Source organism: Echiichthys vipera (genome assembly GCF_963691815.1).
Source record: "Echiichthys vipera genome assembly, chromosome: 6".
Taxonomy (NCBI): Eukaryota; Metazoa; Chordata; class Actinopteri; order Perciformes; family Trachinidae; genus Echiichthys; species Echiichthys vipera.
Window position 1 is genome coordinate 6368932 of NC_139831.1, and position 17406 is coordinate 6386337.

Consider the following 17406-nt stretch of genomic DNA (forward strand, 5'->3'; position numbering starts at 1 on the left):
CCAGCCGAGTCACCTATGGACTGAGCTTTGAATTTTAAATGGAAGAAAAGCCTCAGAAAATTCAAATAAAATGACTGATTGTAATTATAACGCACTGCTCTGGAGCTCAATTATTACACATCCAAAACTCCCATTCACCATTAAAACAGACCTCGAGTTGAGATTCTTATGTCAACTCCTGTTTCAAAAGTCAAGAATGAACTTTGACCTTTGATTGTGACTCATTTTATTGTGAATTTGACACAGTTACAACTCATGGCTTTCAGAAAACTCACAACAGGAACAGAGCACCTTTTTTCACACCGGCGACACCAAGGACACTTTGACTTGATAGCTACACGCATAAAATAAGGCCACTCCACTGTTGAACCGTATTGTACGTTAGAGAGAAGAAGTCAGCGGCTTTCTTTGACTTGGAGGTCACGCGCAGTGGCAGCGGACCTTCAGGGACGATATACATCACAAACTAAAAAGGGTCTACTGATCTCACACGTCACACCGGGCCGACACCGCCAGGTTTTGGATCTCACAGATGTTAGAGAAAATAACTGTAGTGTGGCTATGAGGCTGCTAGTGCTGCATTTAGGAGGGAATGGGTGAACAAGTTTAAATTTTCTTTAGCATTTTCTCCACTTTAATTATTGTAATAACGACACAGAATTACAATGATGAGGTAAAATCAATTATATATGCATCCCTAATAGTGACCACATTCACACATTCCTGAATAAAACACACACACTTTAACACACGTCACTGATCTTTGAGAGGGGTTGTTGTGCAGGAGTGGAGAGTGTGTCCGTACCATTACTGGAGTCTGACTGTTACAGTGGGGTCATTGAGGGGCTTACAGCTAGATGGCACTCTAAGGCTGCATTTGAAATCCTCCCCAACCCTCTAAAACAAACCCATCTAGCTGTCTCCTCTCTACCTCCGTATTTGAGCCCGTTTTCTCTTTGTCACCATCTCTTTTCTTCACCTCTACAACCTCAAACGCTCTTTATCACTCCTCCTATCCAACTCTCCATCTCCATATCTTCCTTCTCCTCCTCTCTCTACCAGTATCTCTCAGGGATTCTCTGTCGCCTCATCTCTCCCTCTCTTTGCCTCCGTCTCTCTCTCACTCCCTTCCAACCCTTATCATGGTCTCCACACCTCCCCTCTGTCTCCTCTACTGCGCGGCCACAGCCTGGGTTTCGCCCCCAGAGGTCTCCAGCTGCATCAGGCTCCCTGAGGCCGGCCGGTTCACTCCTGTGGCCCAGTTGAAGAACATTCTGGAGTGAAACAAAGAGCACACTAATCATTTGTGAAGTGTTCAAAGCCCCAACATGTGTTTGTTTATATGCATGTCTGTTCTAATCTGTAGTATTACGATACCTTATATCTCCTGTGTTTCTTTTCCAAATGAAACTATGCAAATTTCAATGCATCATACAAACATGTAGAGTCAATTACTATAAATTATACTGTCATTGCACAGCATATATTCTGAATATATTTCCATTTAGGGGTTGTTCTGGTGGCTTAGTGGTTTTGACGCATGCTATAGAACAGCAATGTGCCCATTGACCCTTTCATTCTGCCCTGTACACACCCAATAACAGACAACTGCCCCAAAATATAACCTCTGAAAAAATAAATATGGTCTTAATTGAGCTCAGGGCTGCATGATGATAGCATCGCAAGATCAGGAACTCCATTGTATTTTACTCGCAGATCAGTCAGGTAACGGCTGCGGCTGAGAAAAATTGCAGAAGTTTGCCCAAGCATCCAAATCAGCGTTGTTTTTTAGGCGGCTCGAAGTGCGACGCAACGAAAAGCGACTGATCAGTGGGAACAACATGGCGGCTTCCGCGGATGAGATGAGCGCAGCTATCGAGCAGGTAGAACTCTTTTTTTCTCTTGGATACTTCTGTTGTAACATGGAGCGGTCAGCTTATTTTATATTGCATTATAAACCATTATTGCACATGGTCATCCATGTTGGTCAGTTTCACTCAATCCTTTTTTAATTGTATTCCTGAGAATGGAAACTAAGCAATTATATCGTTTCCATGGTTACCTGTGGCTGAATTTTCCTTGTGCACCGATTTAAAATACTTCTTAAAAAGTTGACTTGAACCAGATTGTTTGAGACATTTAACCAACGTTCAAAAGTTTGACTTCCTTTGGTAAATGAAAAAAACATGTTTATATATTTCAAACCATAAGATTAAAAGAAAGGAGGAATTTAAAACCCTGGTATTGTATCTGCACTAGCATTGAAAAATAACTAGACGTAATAAGTGCCAAGAAGTGATTTCTCTTTTTAGTGTCACATTAATTGATAAATGACACATTTACAGCCAGGCTCCTCCATATTTCTGGATGTTGAATCATGAATTTGACAACCTGTGTTTCCAAAGTAATGATGTGTCGAACTAACAGTTGAGTCCAGGTTTTATGAATGAAGTCTGTCATTTGAAAGCCAGAAAAGCTGAGTACAGTAGAGTCTTGGACAAGCGACAAGCTGAGTGCCACCTCGCTTCATTTCCCGCCACACAGACTGATTCTATTTCTGTCCTCAGACCCTCATCTGTTTCCAGAGGGATTATCAAACTGGATCAAATCCCATCTAATCTCTCCTGGCACTACACGGAGCGTAAACACAAGCTTCTGTCTCGATGCACCAGGCCTTTATTGAAGGCCTTAGTACACTAAAGTAAACAATATACGAGAAGTTCAGCCATCAGGGAGGAACTCGGAGTAGAGCCGCTGCTCCTTTGCGTTGAAAGGAGCCAGTTGAGGTGGTTCGGGCATCTAGTAAGGATGCCCCCTGGGCGCTTCCCTAGGGAAGTGTTCAAGGCACGTCCAGCTGGGAGGAGGCCTCGGGGAAGACCCAGGACCAGGTGGAGAGATTATATCTCCACACTGGCCTGGGAACGCCTCGGGATCCCCCAGTTAGAGCTGGTTAATGTGGCCCGGGAAAGGGAAGTTTGGGGTCCCCTGCTAAAGCTGCTGCCTGGCGACCCGATCACGGATTGAAGCGGTTGAAGATGAGATGAGATGAATTAAAGTAAAAATGTAATTAAATCATAGACCAGGTACAGGAGGTCTGACACTGTAGTGGACTAATAACAAATTATCCTCCCCCACTTTCATTGTTGTTTTAGAAATGAAAAAAAAAAAGTAGATGGACAAAATATTGAAACATTAAATCACTTTTTCACAGTTACATTTGCACAAGATTCGACGGCATCAAAAACATCCCCACAACAACGCTATAAACAACTATATTGCCAAAGTAAATAGTTTATATTGTAGAGCGGGATTACATCTTTGATGGATGTGGGTTACATAAGAGAATCAATGTCATAAATAATACACTATGCAGACAGAAAAATGGATGAGCAAGCGAGAAAAACAAACACAAACACAACTGCGTCATCCATCATTCTGCACTGGCCTGACCAGTGTGGATCTATTTTTTTTTGCCATCTTGTGGTCTAAAACAGCTAATGGCAATGTGCAACTGGTTTAATATTATGTATGTCAGGTATTTAAATAATAATAATAATATTAATAATAATAATAACAACACAACATTGAATTAACGGTATATTGTGCTTTTCCAGGTGCTCAAAGACACTTTAACATAGCAAATACATAAAACAACAAAACAAAACAACCCAAAAAATTATAATTAAAGAAGTTTAAATTTTAAAAGCAAGAGTGAAAAGGTGAGTTTTGAGGGCTGACTTGATGGAGGGAAGAGTGTTGGCGTTTTTGTTTATATATTGGCATTGGGGGTCAGCTGCTGTTATTTTATACTCGTCTCCAGGCTTTCCACTCTGAAGAAATCATTTTCCAGGAGTTTTTCTTGAAAAAAAAAAAAACAGGACAGCACCGGAGTCATATAATTTACCAGCAGGCCTTGTACTGACACAACCAGCTTGTGGCTTCGGAAAATACATGAACTCAACGGCGGGTCCGACTGACGGACACGGGAGCTGAAATAGAAAGACTGCGTTTTGCTGAGTGTCTGGTGAACTCGCTTCGAAGTGTCCTACGGTGCAGTTTACCCAACTAATAGTCAAGTTTCAAACTAAATACACACCTAGGTTTACGAAAGATACAATACAACCAAAACTTCCAGGAAAACAGATCATTTCCAGGATATTTGGTTATTTTAAATCAATTTCAAGGTGTTTCCATGATGCGTAGGAACCCTGTGTCTGCAGGCTGCCCTGCAAAACCTCAAAAAAAAGATTTGGGGTTTTAGATGATCTTAATGCAGAGATCTATGAACATTATTGAGCGGTGTCTTTATTATGCATTTCTATTATCATCTCATCTCATCTTCATCCGCTTATCCAGGGTCGGGTCGCGGGGGCAGCAGCTTTAGCAGGGGACCCCAAACTTCCCTTTCCCGGGCCACATTAACCAGCTCTAACTAGGGGATCCCGAGGCGTTCCCAGGCCAGTAGGGAGATCTAATCTCTCCACCTGGTCCTGGATCTCCCCCGAGGCCTCCTCCCAGCTGGATGTGCCTGGAACACCTCCCTAGGGAGGCGCCCAGGGGGCATCCTTATTAGATCCCCAAACCACCTCAACTGGCTCCTTTCAACGTAAAGGAGCAGCGGCTCTACTCCGAGTTCCTCACGGATGGGTGAACTTCTCAACCTATCTCTAAGGGAGACTCCAGCCCCCCTCCTGAGAAAACCCATTTTGGCCGCTTGTACCCGCGACCACGTTCTTTCGGTCATGACCCAGCTTTCATGACCATTTCTATTATGTCCAGTTTAAACACTAAATACAGAGGTTTAGAATATGAACATTTAAAATAGAAGAAAGCAAACATCTGGTAAAGAGATATATAAAACATATATATCCTGTGAATAAGACTGAATATTTGCCTCAGCACTCACTCTGCGATGTACTCCAGCGGTGTCCAGGAACTGACGTCCGCGGCAGGCATGAACTTCCTGTTCATTGGCGTATCCAAGGTAACGCTGTCAAATTAAGACAGATGACAATCAGGGGGCTGAGCGGCAGAGAGAAAAGACAGGCAGGCTCCACACACAGACACGAACAGAGAGCACAGGGCTTGGGAAAAAAAAGATCCAGTCATTTGCATCATGTTTCTGTTTTATTATCATATTCATAAATTCCAATTTTCACTTAGCAATTCAACAAAGCCGGTTCTTCTTGTCACCTTAAGTACACGCACGCTCATATTAACATGCAGTGGCCCCGTTTAATAGCTTATGAACAACAAAATATCCTGACCCAGGAGTAATAGTAGTATTTCTGGGGATGTAATATTTTTAGTATACAAATGCTAAACAGTGTTGGTCTATGGTGTTGCAGCAGGAGTAGGGGGTTGGGGGATGCAGGCTGTAACAGAAATGCAAGTCATGGGGCTAATGCTGAACAGATGTGACAGCATGCTGGAGTGGGAGACTGCGTTCAGCTCTAATGTTGGTGGAAAATCCAACCATAGAGAGAGCGGGACCATTTCTAGCTTCTCACAATGACAGTGCAATTTTTTTGAAATTCAATAAGCGCACAGAGGAGGTGATGATGCAAACGCTTCTGTGTTTCATCTACAACAGATCATGTGCACAACCCGAGATCTCCTGGGTGAAATTGCGGCCTCACACATCTTTTATTCCTGCAGCGTATCTTCACCCAGCACTTATCCATCCAACATAACAATGAAATGTGAGGCGCAGCAAATTTAACAGCACAATAGTTTTCATCTTCGCTCCTTTATACTGGCTTTTTGCAGTGTCGGTGTGTTTGAAGGCTATTCATGTTCTACACCAGTTCCTTCAAACTAAAGTACAAAATGAGGTGAAAGTAAAGTAAAATTACTGCTGGATATGGACTTGATTAACATCAAGAAATGAGCGAGCGCTCCACGCAGGCGATCAAAAAAACAAATAAAAACATCTCTCATCCCTTTTCCCGTAAAGCATCACAGACCATGCAGATTGGTGAACATGAAAGTGCTGTGTGCAGTTTACTGCCATCGTGTTACGATGTCTCAGCCTTTTGAAGTGCAAGGAGGTCTAGACTCTAGAGTACATAGTTTCTTTTCGATGCTTTAGCCGACAACGGACAAGGTTGCAGCTGAAGCATTAAACATTCTCTTCAGTTGGTGTCAGCCCAAGGCCTAACATCATCTAACTGCACTGTACTCAATAAATACAGCTATGAAATGTAGAAAAAAGGTTAAAAAAAACTTTTCCAGTCCAAAACCAAAAGATATTTAGTTTGCAAATATTAAGATCATTGAAAAAAAATAAAAATGAAACAAATGCCTGATTAGGACTGGCAAGAACCTAGCGATATGATACGCATCATGATACAGGGGTTACGATGCAATACATGGAGATACTAATTAAAGAAAACTGTCATAGTATACAGAAAACACCACCGTATGCGTACACGTTTAGGTTACAGTGAAAGAGTTGACTGGCTGGAGATACATTACAATGCTGCTATAGCTGTTCATTTCTGTATTTTCAACCTGGACCCCATTTCCCCAGGTTTACAAGTGACTAACAGCAACAGCTTTTTAAAAAACTGGTCCAATAATGAGCATGAATACTGCAGTATGGCTGCTGCGAACCGGGCTGAAACGTAATCGAACGGGACACTTAAAGCGGTTTTGTCGCTCAGATTGTTATTACACGTTGGTGACATCTGGGCTCAGAACTGGACAAATTTAATAAAAAAAAGGCTGTTGCCATTAGAAAACAGAGCCTGTTACAGCTTCTTAAGGACAGTAACGTCAGCTGAGATCACCGACGCTTATACAGGAGGTTAATTAAAAGACGACAGTGTTTTTGAATGATTTTCTTCCACCCCTCTTACAGATTAACAAAATAGTTGAACAAATCCTAACAGCATGAATTGCTTCTCATTTCTACAGAAGCAGAATTCAGAAGCTAAACGTCCTTTTTGAGACTAAAGCAGATTTAGTGGTTATTCTTCTCAAAGGCGGGTCTAGTACAAGATCTTACCAACAGCAGATGAGCGACTTGGTTTGATGTAAAGTGCTTTTTTCACTGTACATACTGCACTGAAAATCTATCAAGTATCAAAATGATGTGAATTATGTGAAAGAGGGGAATCATGCTGCATCTGAGTAGCGTTGACCAATTTCTGAGCCATCGATTGTAACTGCTGTGAATCCCAGCTGACCACGGCAGCTCTTCTCAACAAAAGAGCCCATCACAACAGGACAAAACACGCGTTGTGTGTGTTCACAACATGTCACTGCAGTACTTACGGCAGTATGGCCACGGCAACGGCTCCTGATGGCATCCCACTGTTTTTTGCGGCGAGACTTTGACACAGCTGGTGGACGGCAGCTTTGGCCATGCCGTAGCCCACCATGCCTGGAGAGTACAGAACATTTCTTTAGTGTCTTGGAGGAAATTCAGTTCGCAAAGGCATTAAATGCATCACACACTGTGCCAGCGAGTAGATGACATTGATTCAGTAGAGAGGTCAAGTGAAAAGAAATTGAGAATCCATAGAAGGAACATCTTGAGACTTTAAAGCTGAGGTAGTAACCAGGTATGTTTGCGCTGTAGAAAAAGGGCATGGATCGGCAGGAAGCAAACAAATCACTAATAAAACAATAAAAACATCCCTAAGTGCTTCTCTGTGATTACACCATGGCTCTACATTAACTCAGCATTGGAGAAAGCTGGAAATGTTTTGCAGCTTCAGCATCTGGAAACACTAAGTAAAGCGCCCCCAACAACTAACAAGCTTTCTGAAGAATGCTACCCCCCCCCCCCCCCACACACACACACACACACACACACACACCCACACACACCTAAACCAATCTTATGACAGGCTTACAAAAACCCTGACCAATGAGAACAAGGGGTGGTGACACGGCTTTTGTTCCAAGCTATTGTTTTTCCACCGAGATACAATAAAAAGAAGAACATGTCAGAGATGCCGGTCATGCAACAGTTCAAGGACAGTGAGATCAGCCCACCTTTGATTTAGGCACCTTGTACCTGACAGGTTGCATGTTGTGCATCCAGCAAAAATCTCCTTACCATCTCATTTGCCCTTGAAACCAAATCTGCTCTCACTGTAAGCCTTTCAGGAGCAACAGCAACATGTAAATGTAATGAAGGGAGTCTTGGCTTTGGTAGCTAAACCATAATTAACTGAAATAATGCAGTAAACCAGTGTGTATGTGTATGTATGTGTGGATGCAACTCCCAAGAAACAAAACAACTTGATGATAAGAAGTGTATACTGATGTAGAAACACTTCAGACCAAGAAACAAGAGCTGACACTGAGTCACTTGGGAATATTTTTTCACCCGCATTGCAACTAATGAGCACCAAAACCCGAATATAGGTGTTGATTTAAATAGACCTAAAGCCGTGCTTGTTTATAAACAAACCCTCGGTCAGGATTGGGTTGCAAAGTGTTCCTCTAATGTTCTCCTTTAACGACTGGCTTAATTTCAAGTAGTCATTTACTTAATTGTGTTGCCGCATTAAACTTGAAGGATTACTCTGCTGGTAAAGACTTGGTTGCTGAGGAAAAACCTCGAGCAGCGTCCAATCAAAAGCAGACGACAAAGTCGCTGTAGCATCACGAGCTGCCAAAAAACGTCCACAAATAATCAAAAATTAAATACACCTGATAGAGCTTTGCAAATGAAGGTATGAGTTATTTAGTTACATATGAGTGCATGGAGAAATGTGCCTTTCAGAGTTAGCAGCATGCATGCAGTGAGTGAAAAACATCCATTACACCAAGCTTCCTGGCATTATTTGCTAATTTAATCGAACATTGTAAGGATACTTTTAATCACTTTTGAGGTACATTTGGTTAGGGTTATGTCATTTGAAATCTTTACAGTTTTAAATGTTATTAAACAACATTTGTATCAAGGGTTGATTGGATTGCCTTTGGGCGCACTCACACTGTCCTTCCGCACCGCGCCCCGGGCTTTAGGGTACTTGTCCCCCCCCCTCCCTCTCCCCCCTGCGCCCCAGGCCCGTTTGTACTCACACTACCTGGGCCTCGCGCAAATGCTTCTCGCTGTCCATACGTCATCACGCCGTAACACGTCACACGCATTGACTGACAAATCTTTCCGTAGATCTCGGAGTTTCTGTGCGTCTTGTCGACTGTTTTTGAATATTTTCATCGACCAAATCTGCAGTAAACACTCCACCTCCACATCACACCAACGTGAACCTTTCACCGCCATCATTGTTATTGTTGTTAAATGTCCGCGCATGGCTCGTCCTTCTATTTTCTATGTCCGAACAGGCGGACATAAATTATGTCAGAACCGTCGTAGGCCTCGTGCTCGTACACGTGCGCATGCTTGTGCTCATACATGTGCAAACGCGCTCTACAAAAGCCCACCTCTCTCAGGCGGGCCGTGATCTGCCAGCTGGCCGCAGTTATGCGCGGAGCGGGTGCACTCACACTGATCAAACGCACTAGGCTTGACCTGAAAAAAACGGTTTTGGCCCGGTGCGGAAGGACAGTGTGAGTACGCCCTTTGTCATTTGATTCAGTTAACCATGCAACAATTGTACCTGGAAGTTGATAGGTGTACATATTAAGTAACAACTAATCTCAATGTCAGAACTGATCCTAGTATAGGTGCCACCTGTTTCAATCCAGTAACTCTCTACTTAGTAATACGCCCATTATAACCGGTATAAGTTTGAACTGACTAACAGCTGGTGCACACGCTCCAGAGGAGAAGAGGAAACAGGAAATTGGATCAGAAGGAGATAGAATCAAGTCATTGGTTTTCGTCTCTCAGCCAGTGTTCACGATAAGACTTTAGACTCCCAGATTGTCACTCCGGTCAACAGACACGCGTCTTCATACCCAAGAGTCCTGCACTTCTAAACACACCACCGGCTATTCTTCATCTACTGTATAAAAGAATAAAAACTTAAAGACTGTGCATCTGTGTGGACGTTAACGAGCTGCTAGACTTACTTACACCGTTTGCTGTGCATCCAAACACTGAAAGCTATTTTTTGCATATCTCGGAGGATAATCCAAGAACAAAAGTCACACGGAGAGCACGGAAAAGACCCTCTCGGTCTGGGGCTCAACCTCTGTTTTAAATCCTAAATCAAAAGGTTAGGATTATTAAAAAGCCCCTCACGAGGTTTGACAGCCTCTTCTCTTAAGTTTGCTTTGGAATTTCAAACTGATTCCGAACAGGAAACACAGGGCAGAACGTTTTGCCCGATCCCAAAATGATCTTATGTTTTCACCACTTGACTTGCTGACATGATGCTTGGCTGGTTATCTCCCACATCTGCTTTGGATATTTCCAACATTTAAATGGACATTCTCTCATTAAACTTTTACAGCAACCCTCAAAGTCAATCACCGGTAGTTTACCTAATCTGCTTTTCTCGTTCTCCGCTGCGGAGATTATCTGGATTTGGGCAACGCTCATTAACTTTTTACGCACTTTTTTTGATCAAAAGCACAGGAAGAAAAGGATGAAGTACCTCTTACCAGTGTTCGTATCTCTTAACATGTGGCACATTTAATTACATAACACAGATATGGATTTTTGGAAGTTCACTTACAGTCACTGAAGAAGTGCAGAGGCTGCAGGTTCCTACATACAGTAAAGTACAAGCTCAGTCAAAAGAGACAACAATAAATATCAGGAATCCCAAACTGCATCAGTGCAGTTAACACTCTGTCTGTGTGGATAATGTGTGTGGAGCCGCAACTGCTGAGTCAGTATCTTCGTAAGCCGGCAGCCAGTGAGCTCTTGTGCTTTGTGCTGACTGCTGAGCCAGGGCTTTGTATCGCTCTGGAGCTGGATCTCAGCCCATCACATGGTTAACTCGGATACGGAGAGGGACTGGAAATCACATGGCACAACACCAATGACCCTCTGGATGCCACAGAGGCTGAGATTAGGCCAGCTGATGTCACGCTAACAATGGTTAACTGCAGAATTCAATTCACCGGCACACCGTCCACAAATTTAGGATAAGGTTTCTTGTGCACGCTCATTCAGTTCTAGAGCTCAGCAATGACTCATTGGAGATCAATTATGTCCCTTAAAGACTTTCCCAACAATCACAGGTGGGATGTGTTTCTGTGGAAGTTTTCTTTTATACTCTAACAGAAATGGGGTATACCGTTAATGCGTCGGTTTCAAACCTGTTGAGTTGGATCAACTTATCAGCTTGTTTGATGCTCAGATCTACACAACATGACTTATTATTAACAATAAAACAGTTCTCTGCATTGATTAGAAGAAGAAGAAGAATTCCTTTATTCGTCCCGCAATGGGGAAATTCAATTTAGGACTGGGCAATATGGCCAAAATCGTCTAACCAGATATATAAGCACAACATTTTTATATATATATATATATATATATATATATATATATATATATATATATATATATATATATATATATATATATATATATATTGTATCGTGTTTTCTGTTAATGCAAATAAATATATACATAAATAAACATTCTATATGAAATAAACCACGTTGTAAATCCTGATTTTGTGTACTCCTGTGTAAATTAAGAAGGAAAATCCTTGTCCAAATGATGTAAATATTGCTGTAATGAACATTGTGATGAACAGGATACAGAAAAATATCTACAACAGACATTCCTATACTGTTATGACAATATATCGGCATATCACCCGGCACTAAAACAGATCCACTCATTTCTCTGCATCTTTGCTCATTTAAAGTTCCTGTTTTATAGTGATACACAGGTTTATTGTTCGATGATAAAATGTAATATCTTTATTGTTGGTGTACAAATACATGCAATCTCCGTATAGATGTTTAAAAATAAAAAAGGTAAAAATAAAAAAGGTAAAAGTACAAAGTGTTTAAACAGCACCTGGTTATTTATTATTACAGAATGATTTGCCAGTTGATTTCACCTGAATAGTCCAAAATGAAAATAAGTAAAAAATAGTCTCTAATTAAACCATCCATGTTTGTTATGTGTGCTGCATGAGATACAGAACTATCAACTAATGGTTTCACCTCTTTTGTTGTAAATAAAAAATAAATCCTATAAAAATAAAATGAAAAGGGGTACTCCACCGATTTTTACACATGACGCCCAGTTTGCTTGTCATAAGTACGACTCCACTTGTGAAAACAGTTGTTTGGAGTCATCTGTGGCTCTGCAGAAGCTTTCTATAGTCTGAGAGAATAACCATCATCGTCTCTATTTCAACCTGAGACATTAGCATTGTTAACCATAATCAACCGGTCCTATTCTATTCATTTGTTGTCTTGTGTTTACTGCTTTCTGTAGTCCACAGTTGCTTTAATAAACCCCAATGAGTTAAATGTTAATTATTCTCCTGGTCCTGTATAGAGTGTAGCAGGTCAGGGTTGAGTCAATAGTTCAAGGACAGAGCAGCACAGGGTTGCTGATGGACAAACCACTGCTTTCACACAGCTCATCAGCTGTCTTTTTCCCTCTTGTTTTGTTTCTCGGATCCATTTTATCGACACCTATTCCCCCGCTCTGTTGTGAACTGCGTGAGATCCCCCGTTACTCTGATCATTATGCCAATTCCCTGGTCAAAGCCCTGCAGTGCTTTCTATTACCTCCATTATTTGAATTGGCAAGTTGGACAACAAAGCTGTATGCACAATGTGGTCTCCAATATATCAAAGTCCACCTGCAACACTAATGTGACACACGGCCAAAGCAGACGATTGTGAGGAGAACGGTAAACACATCATGTGTGTGGCTTACCTCCAGTGCCTGACAGAGCTGCTTTGGCCCCGGACAAAGTCAACAGTCCGCCTGGTTTCAGGTGCAGAGAGGCGAGGTGGCTGGAGATAGTGGAGGTCCACACACTCTGTTTCCACATCAGATCGGTGTTTTTGTATAGATCTAAGACAGGAGGGGGAAATAAAAATAAAACAAAAGCCTCGTTTTAAGTTGCTGGTTTACATTGATCCAACATGAATCACCTTATTTAGTTCAACATTTTGGGAATTTTGCTTTTTTATCGCTCTCTGGCAGTTACACAAGAAGATCAATACCACTCTTTTTAAACACTTTTGTGACAGAAATGTTCAAATCAGTTGGACCGGATTTCAAACAAGACTTTACTCTGCCAGCTACCTAAGTACAAAGTCTGTTATGGCCGATTGAGCCCATGTGGGAATACAGCAGCTCATTGTCCGTAAAATTCACGGCAAATGAGTGGGTGTGTTTGTCGCATCCGAGGGTGAAGAAGACGGTCGATTTACACAAAGACGACAACGGAAATGTCGTTGAGAGACAACAAGATTCAAGAACTTCTGTCAGCGAGAGTCGACGAGATGAGATTCCGTTGTTTATGAACAAATTATAAACCTGGTATGTAAACATACGTGGTGCAATCCATGTCAGGCTTCCTGCACGCTCTACCCAGACACTAACCCTTGCCTAAACCAAACATCTGAGTGTTTCCAGTAAGTGAGAAGCCGAAACACTGGAAACAGGAAGGAGAAGTTAGCCTAGCTCTGTCCAACTGCGACAAAATCTGCCCATTAGCACCTCTAGAGCTTACAAATTAACACGCTATATCTCATTTGCTTAATCCGCACAAAACCCAAAGTGGGGTTTATGTATTTGATTTCTGATGTATTTGCTCGGATCAGTAACTCCATGCTGTCTCCGTTGATTGCCTGGCAATAATGGAGAGGTAACACAGGCACACAGCCCTTTTTACACTTTATTTTTTAAGTAGATTAAACAAATCAAATGTGTGTAAATCAGTGAGCTTTATACGCGCTGTAAGGTGGATTTTGTACCTTTGGTGGAAAGCCAGGCTAGCCGTTTCCTGCTGTTTCCAGTCTTTATGCTAAGCTACGCTAACCGGCCGCCTCTTATTTACTGATTTCATTTTAGCATGTATTGCTGAAGGAAACACGTGGCTGATGATTAATGTCACGGCAAACAACAGGTTGAACTCTGACCTTTGGAACTGCAGCTCCCTCCCGCCCATCCTCCTGCGACACACAAGATGGCATCCACTTTCTGTTCCCCTAGCAACGCGGCCACATCTGCCGTCACCTGCACAAATTGAGAGAGAACAAACTGAAGCCACGGGGCAAATGCCATTTAAATGGCGCCTATCTCTCAGCTCACACACCAGCTGCAAATTTTTAATATACGCACAAGCAGCACTGCATTCAGGTCAACAAACACAAGTAGGAGATTTGGAGAAACCATTTACAGTAGGTGATGAATTCAGGGAGTTTCTTAGTGACAGTTACTTATTTTTTCAATATATATAATTCAATTCAATTTGATTTATAGTGCCAAATCATAACAAAAATTATCTTAGGACACTTTACAGAGTAGGTATAGCCCTAACTCTATGACTTATTTATTATTTAAATAGACCCAACAATTCCCCCGTAGAATACAATGGCAACGAAAGCTTTCCCTATTTAAAGCAGCTACATACTGTACATCGAGCTGTACATAGACACATAGACATATAGCACCATGTGAGCACCACATTAGCTCGGTTACTCACTGTATACCTGTATATATGAAAAATGCAAATATATATGAAAAATGCAAATAAGTCTTGTGGATATAAAATAATATAATGTGTAATAACTAATGTATTTTACATTTGTATTTGTCTTGGGGCAACCTGTGCAGGTTGGACCCAGAATTAACTGGATAAACAGCGTAGAAAACAGATTGATCACAAGGCTGCAAGTATATTATACTATTTCATGAGGTGGTAAAATATAACACTGTTGTATTCTGAACACTCTGGACAGTAGCTGTGGACATGTGGCATGAAACGAAGCAGCCAAACCACCGATGTTGGGGTGAAAATGTAATTTTAAATCACTGCACAGATATTTACATTCTACTGAACCATAGTATATCCATTGCACTTGTATTTACTCTGTATTACTTGTATTTAGGGCCATTACAACTATGTATTTAATGTTTAATATTGAGAAGGGCAATATTTAATCTATCAACAAATTCTTCTTATGTTCTGTATCTATAACATATAATTACATTATCCCCTGTATTTTTATCCACCGTTTGAAACATGAAAAATGAAAAACATGTGTGAATGTGCATTTTGTGTGCAAGGACATTAAAAGGAATTATTTGTTAAGTCCAAAAAAGTCATAATTGTTACGTTTACGAACTTTGCTCCCTTTTTTCCAACGTAACCTGAACGCAGCATGAGCATACACATATCCCAGCAGTACACGGTTGAAAAATGCTTCAAAACAACAATAAACTAATGATATTTATAAGCTACTGAGTTTATAACGATGGTTAACTTTAACTAACGTTGTAACGCTTTTATTTCTGCCTGTTCGCTTTGCAGTCAAAGAGCCATAACACATGTATACACGACACCGCCGCCTGTCACCTGCCGCTCACCTGTCCTGCCTGCTCGGGGAAGGATTCACTCAGCTTCACAATCACGTTCTCGTTCGCCTCCTCGTTTGCAGCCATGTCGATGCAAGCGACCCACTGTTCATGTCACGCAGAGAGAAATACAGTTAGCTTCTCATTTAGCATCACAGAGAGTTAGCATGTAGCCGGGGCTGAGTGCTCCTCTGACTCACCCAGCCTTTGGATTTGAAATGTTGGACACACTTTGAGCCCAGAGCTCCTCTCCCTCCATAGATGATGACCCGGTTAGCAGCCATGTTTGTGCCGTGGTTAGTGTCGGGCAGAGAAGAGCCGAGTGCACGCTGAGCTGCAGCTCAAATACACACAGGGAGCAGGGGGCGTTCCTGGTTCTCTGCTCCGGCAACAGGTTGGCGGAGCGACGCTGCTTTCAAAGACAGTCGGAAACATCAGTACTGCAAAAGTGCGTGATCCTCATTTTTATTTATAGTGTTCAAATCAAATCAAGTACTAATACCATTTGTTATAATACTCTATTACATGTTAAACACTCTATTAAATGTTAAATTCCTGCATTGAGGAATACTTAAAGAAGAAGAAGAAATAGAATTAGTTTATAAGAAGAAGAATTACTTTATTAATCCCGCAAGGGGAAATTAATTTTTTTCACTCTGTTATTATACATGTTACACACACAAACACACACAGGCCCGAAATACACACACATGCACAACCAGGACCTATATACATGCAATTAATGGAGAGATGTCAGAGTGAGGGGGCTGCCAATGAATCGGTGCCTCGAGTAGTTGTACCTTGATCAACAGCACCTGGCAGTGCCCAAGAGATGAACTGGCACCTCTCCAGCCACCAGTCCACACTCCATTCATTGTTCCACACAGGGACTCGAACCGGCAACCCTCCGGTTCCCAGCTGAGTCACCTAAGAACTGAGCTACTGCCGCCTGCAAAAGGTGGAATATGTAGATTCCCCGCGAGGCGTTTTGAGAGGTACAGAATGAAAGAGTTGCTTTCCCATAAATAATTATAGTTAGTCTGAGTTAATATTTTAAAAATTCTTTGAACGGTGTTTGATAATGACTTTCTGTCATGATCTGCTTTCATTGTAGCAGCCAATAGCGGCCGACATTGCCGGCTGCCAGGGTTGTCTGTTGTTGGGTGCAGCTACTGTAGGCTGGCACTGGGTGAAATGGTTATTCGTCCCAGCAGCTAAATGACCGGAGACGGGCAATAACAAGAGTCAATATAGGCCAAGCATTCACTCCATGGACTGAGATAAAAGAGTTCAACGGCATTTAACCGCACGCCGAAATGGCTACGTTTCTCCTTTCTAACTTTCATGTTTACTTAGCTGTAACGGCTAACGGTAACGGCTAACGGTAACTACTCTGCAATACTTGTTTTTATGGTGCAATCTGGCGAGGGGATGGGCTCAAACAGACTCCGGTCTCCTGTTGGCTACTGGGCCGGGTCTGATGAACCTGGCAACCCAAGTGCTTTTAATTATTGTTTGTTGTTGCGACTACGATCTTGAGATGCTAAATGGCGGTGTTCTGCCTATTCTCCATATTACCTTAACTATATGTGTAATATTTTTCAGCTGAAAGCCTGGTAGTCTACGTTGCATACAGATATAAAGGGTGCCAACAATATTGAATATCGACATTTATGTGGTTTACAGAAACGTACAGTGCAAACATTTTTTCTGCTGACCAAGCTGCCCTGTGCCTGTCTGGGGATTAAAGGTCCTCCACATTGATGCAAAATCCAAATTAGTTGTAAATATCCCTGCATATCTATGTTTGCAACATTAGCACAAGGATCGTATAATACATGCAGGGATATTAGAGGGATATCTTCCACACTGGGCTTTATATCCTACGCAGAATGAAAAATGGTTAACATAAACTTTAACAATTAGGGACCAAGAAGAACAGTGGAGCAGGATTAATGCAGACGATTGAC

The 17406-nt window shown here is 41.8% G+C and overlaps 1 protein-coding gene across 1 annotated transcript; it reads right to left on the bottom strand.

Moving 5' to 3' along the window:
* Window positions 1–221: 221 nt before the first annotated feature.
* Window positions 222–15781, bottom strand: qdpra (quinoid dihydropteridine reductase a). The gene is made up of 7 exons (XM_083915477.1): window positions 15637–15781; window positions 15449–15541; window positions 13999–14095; window positions 12785–12925; window positions 7279–7387; window positions 4907–4990; window positions 222–1274 (listed from the first exon to the last, which is right to left on the bottom strand). Exons 1-7 carry the CDS (start codon window positions 15718–15720, stop codon window positions 1172–1174), a joined length of 711 nt encoding a protein of 236 aa, XP_083771603.1. The 5' UTR covers window positions 15721–15781; the 3' UTR covers window positions 222–1171.
* Window positions 15782–17406: the final 1625 nt, after the last annotated feature.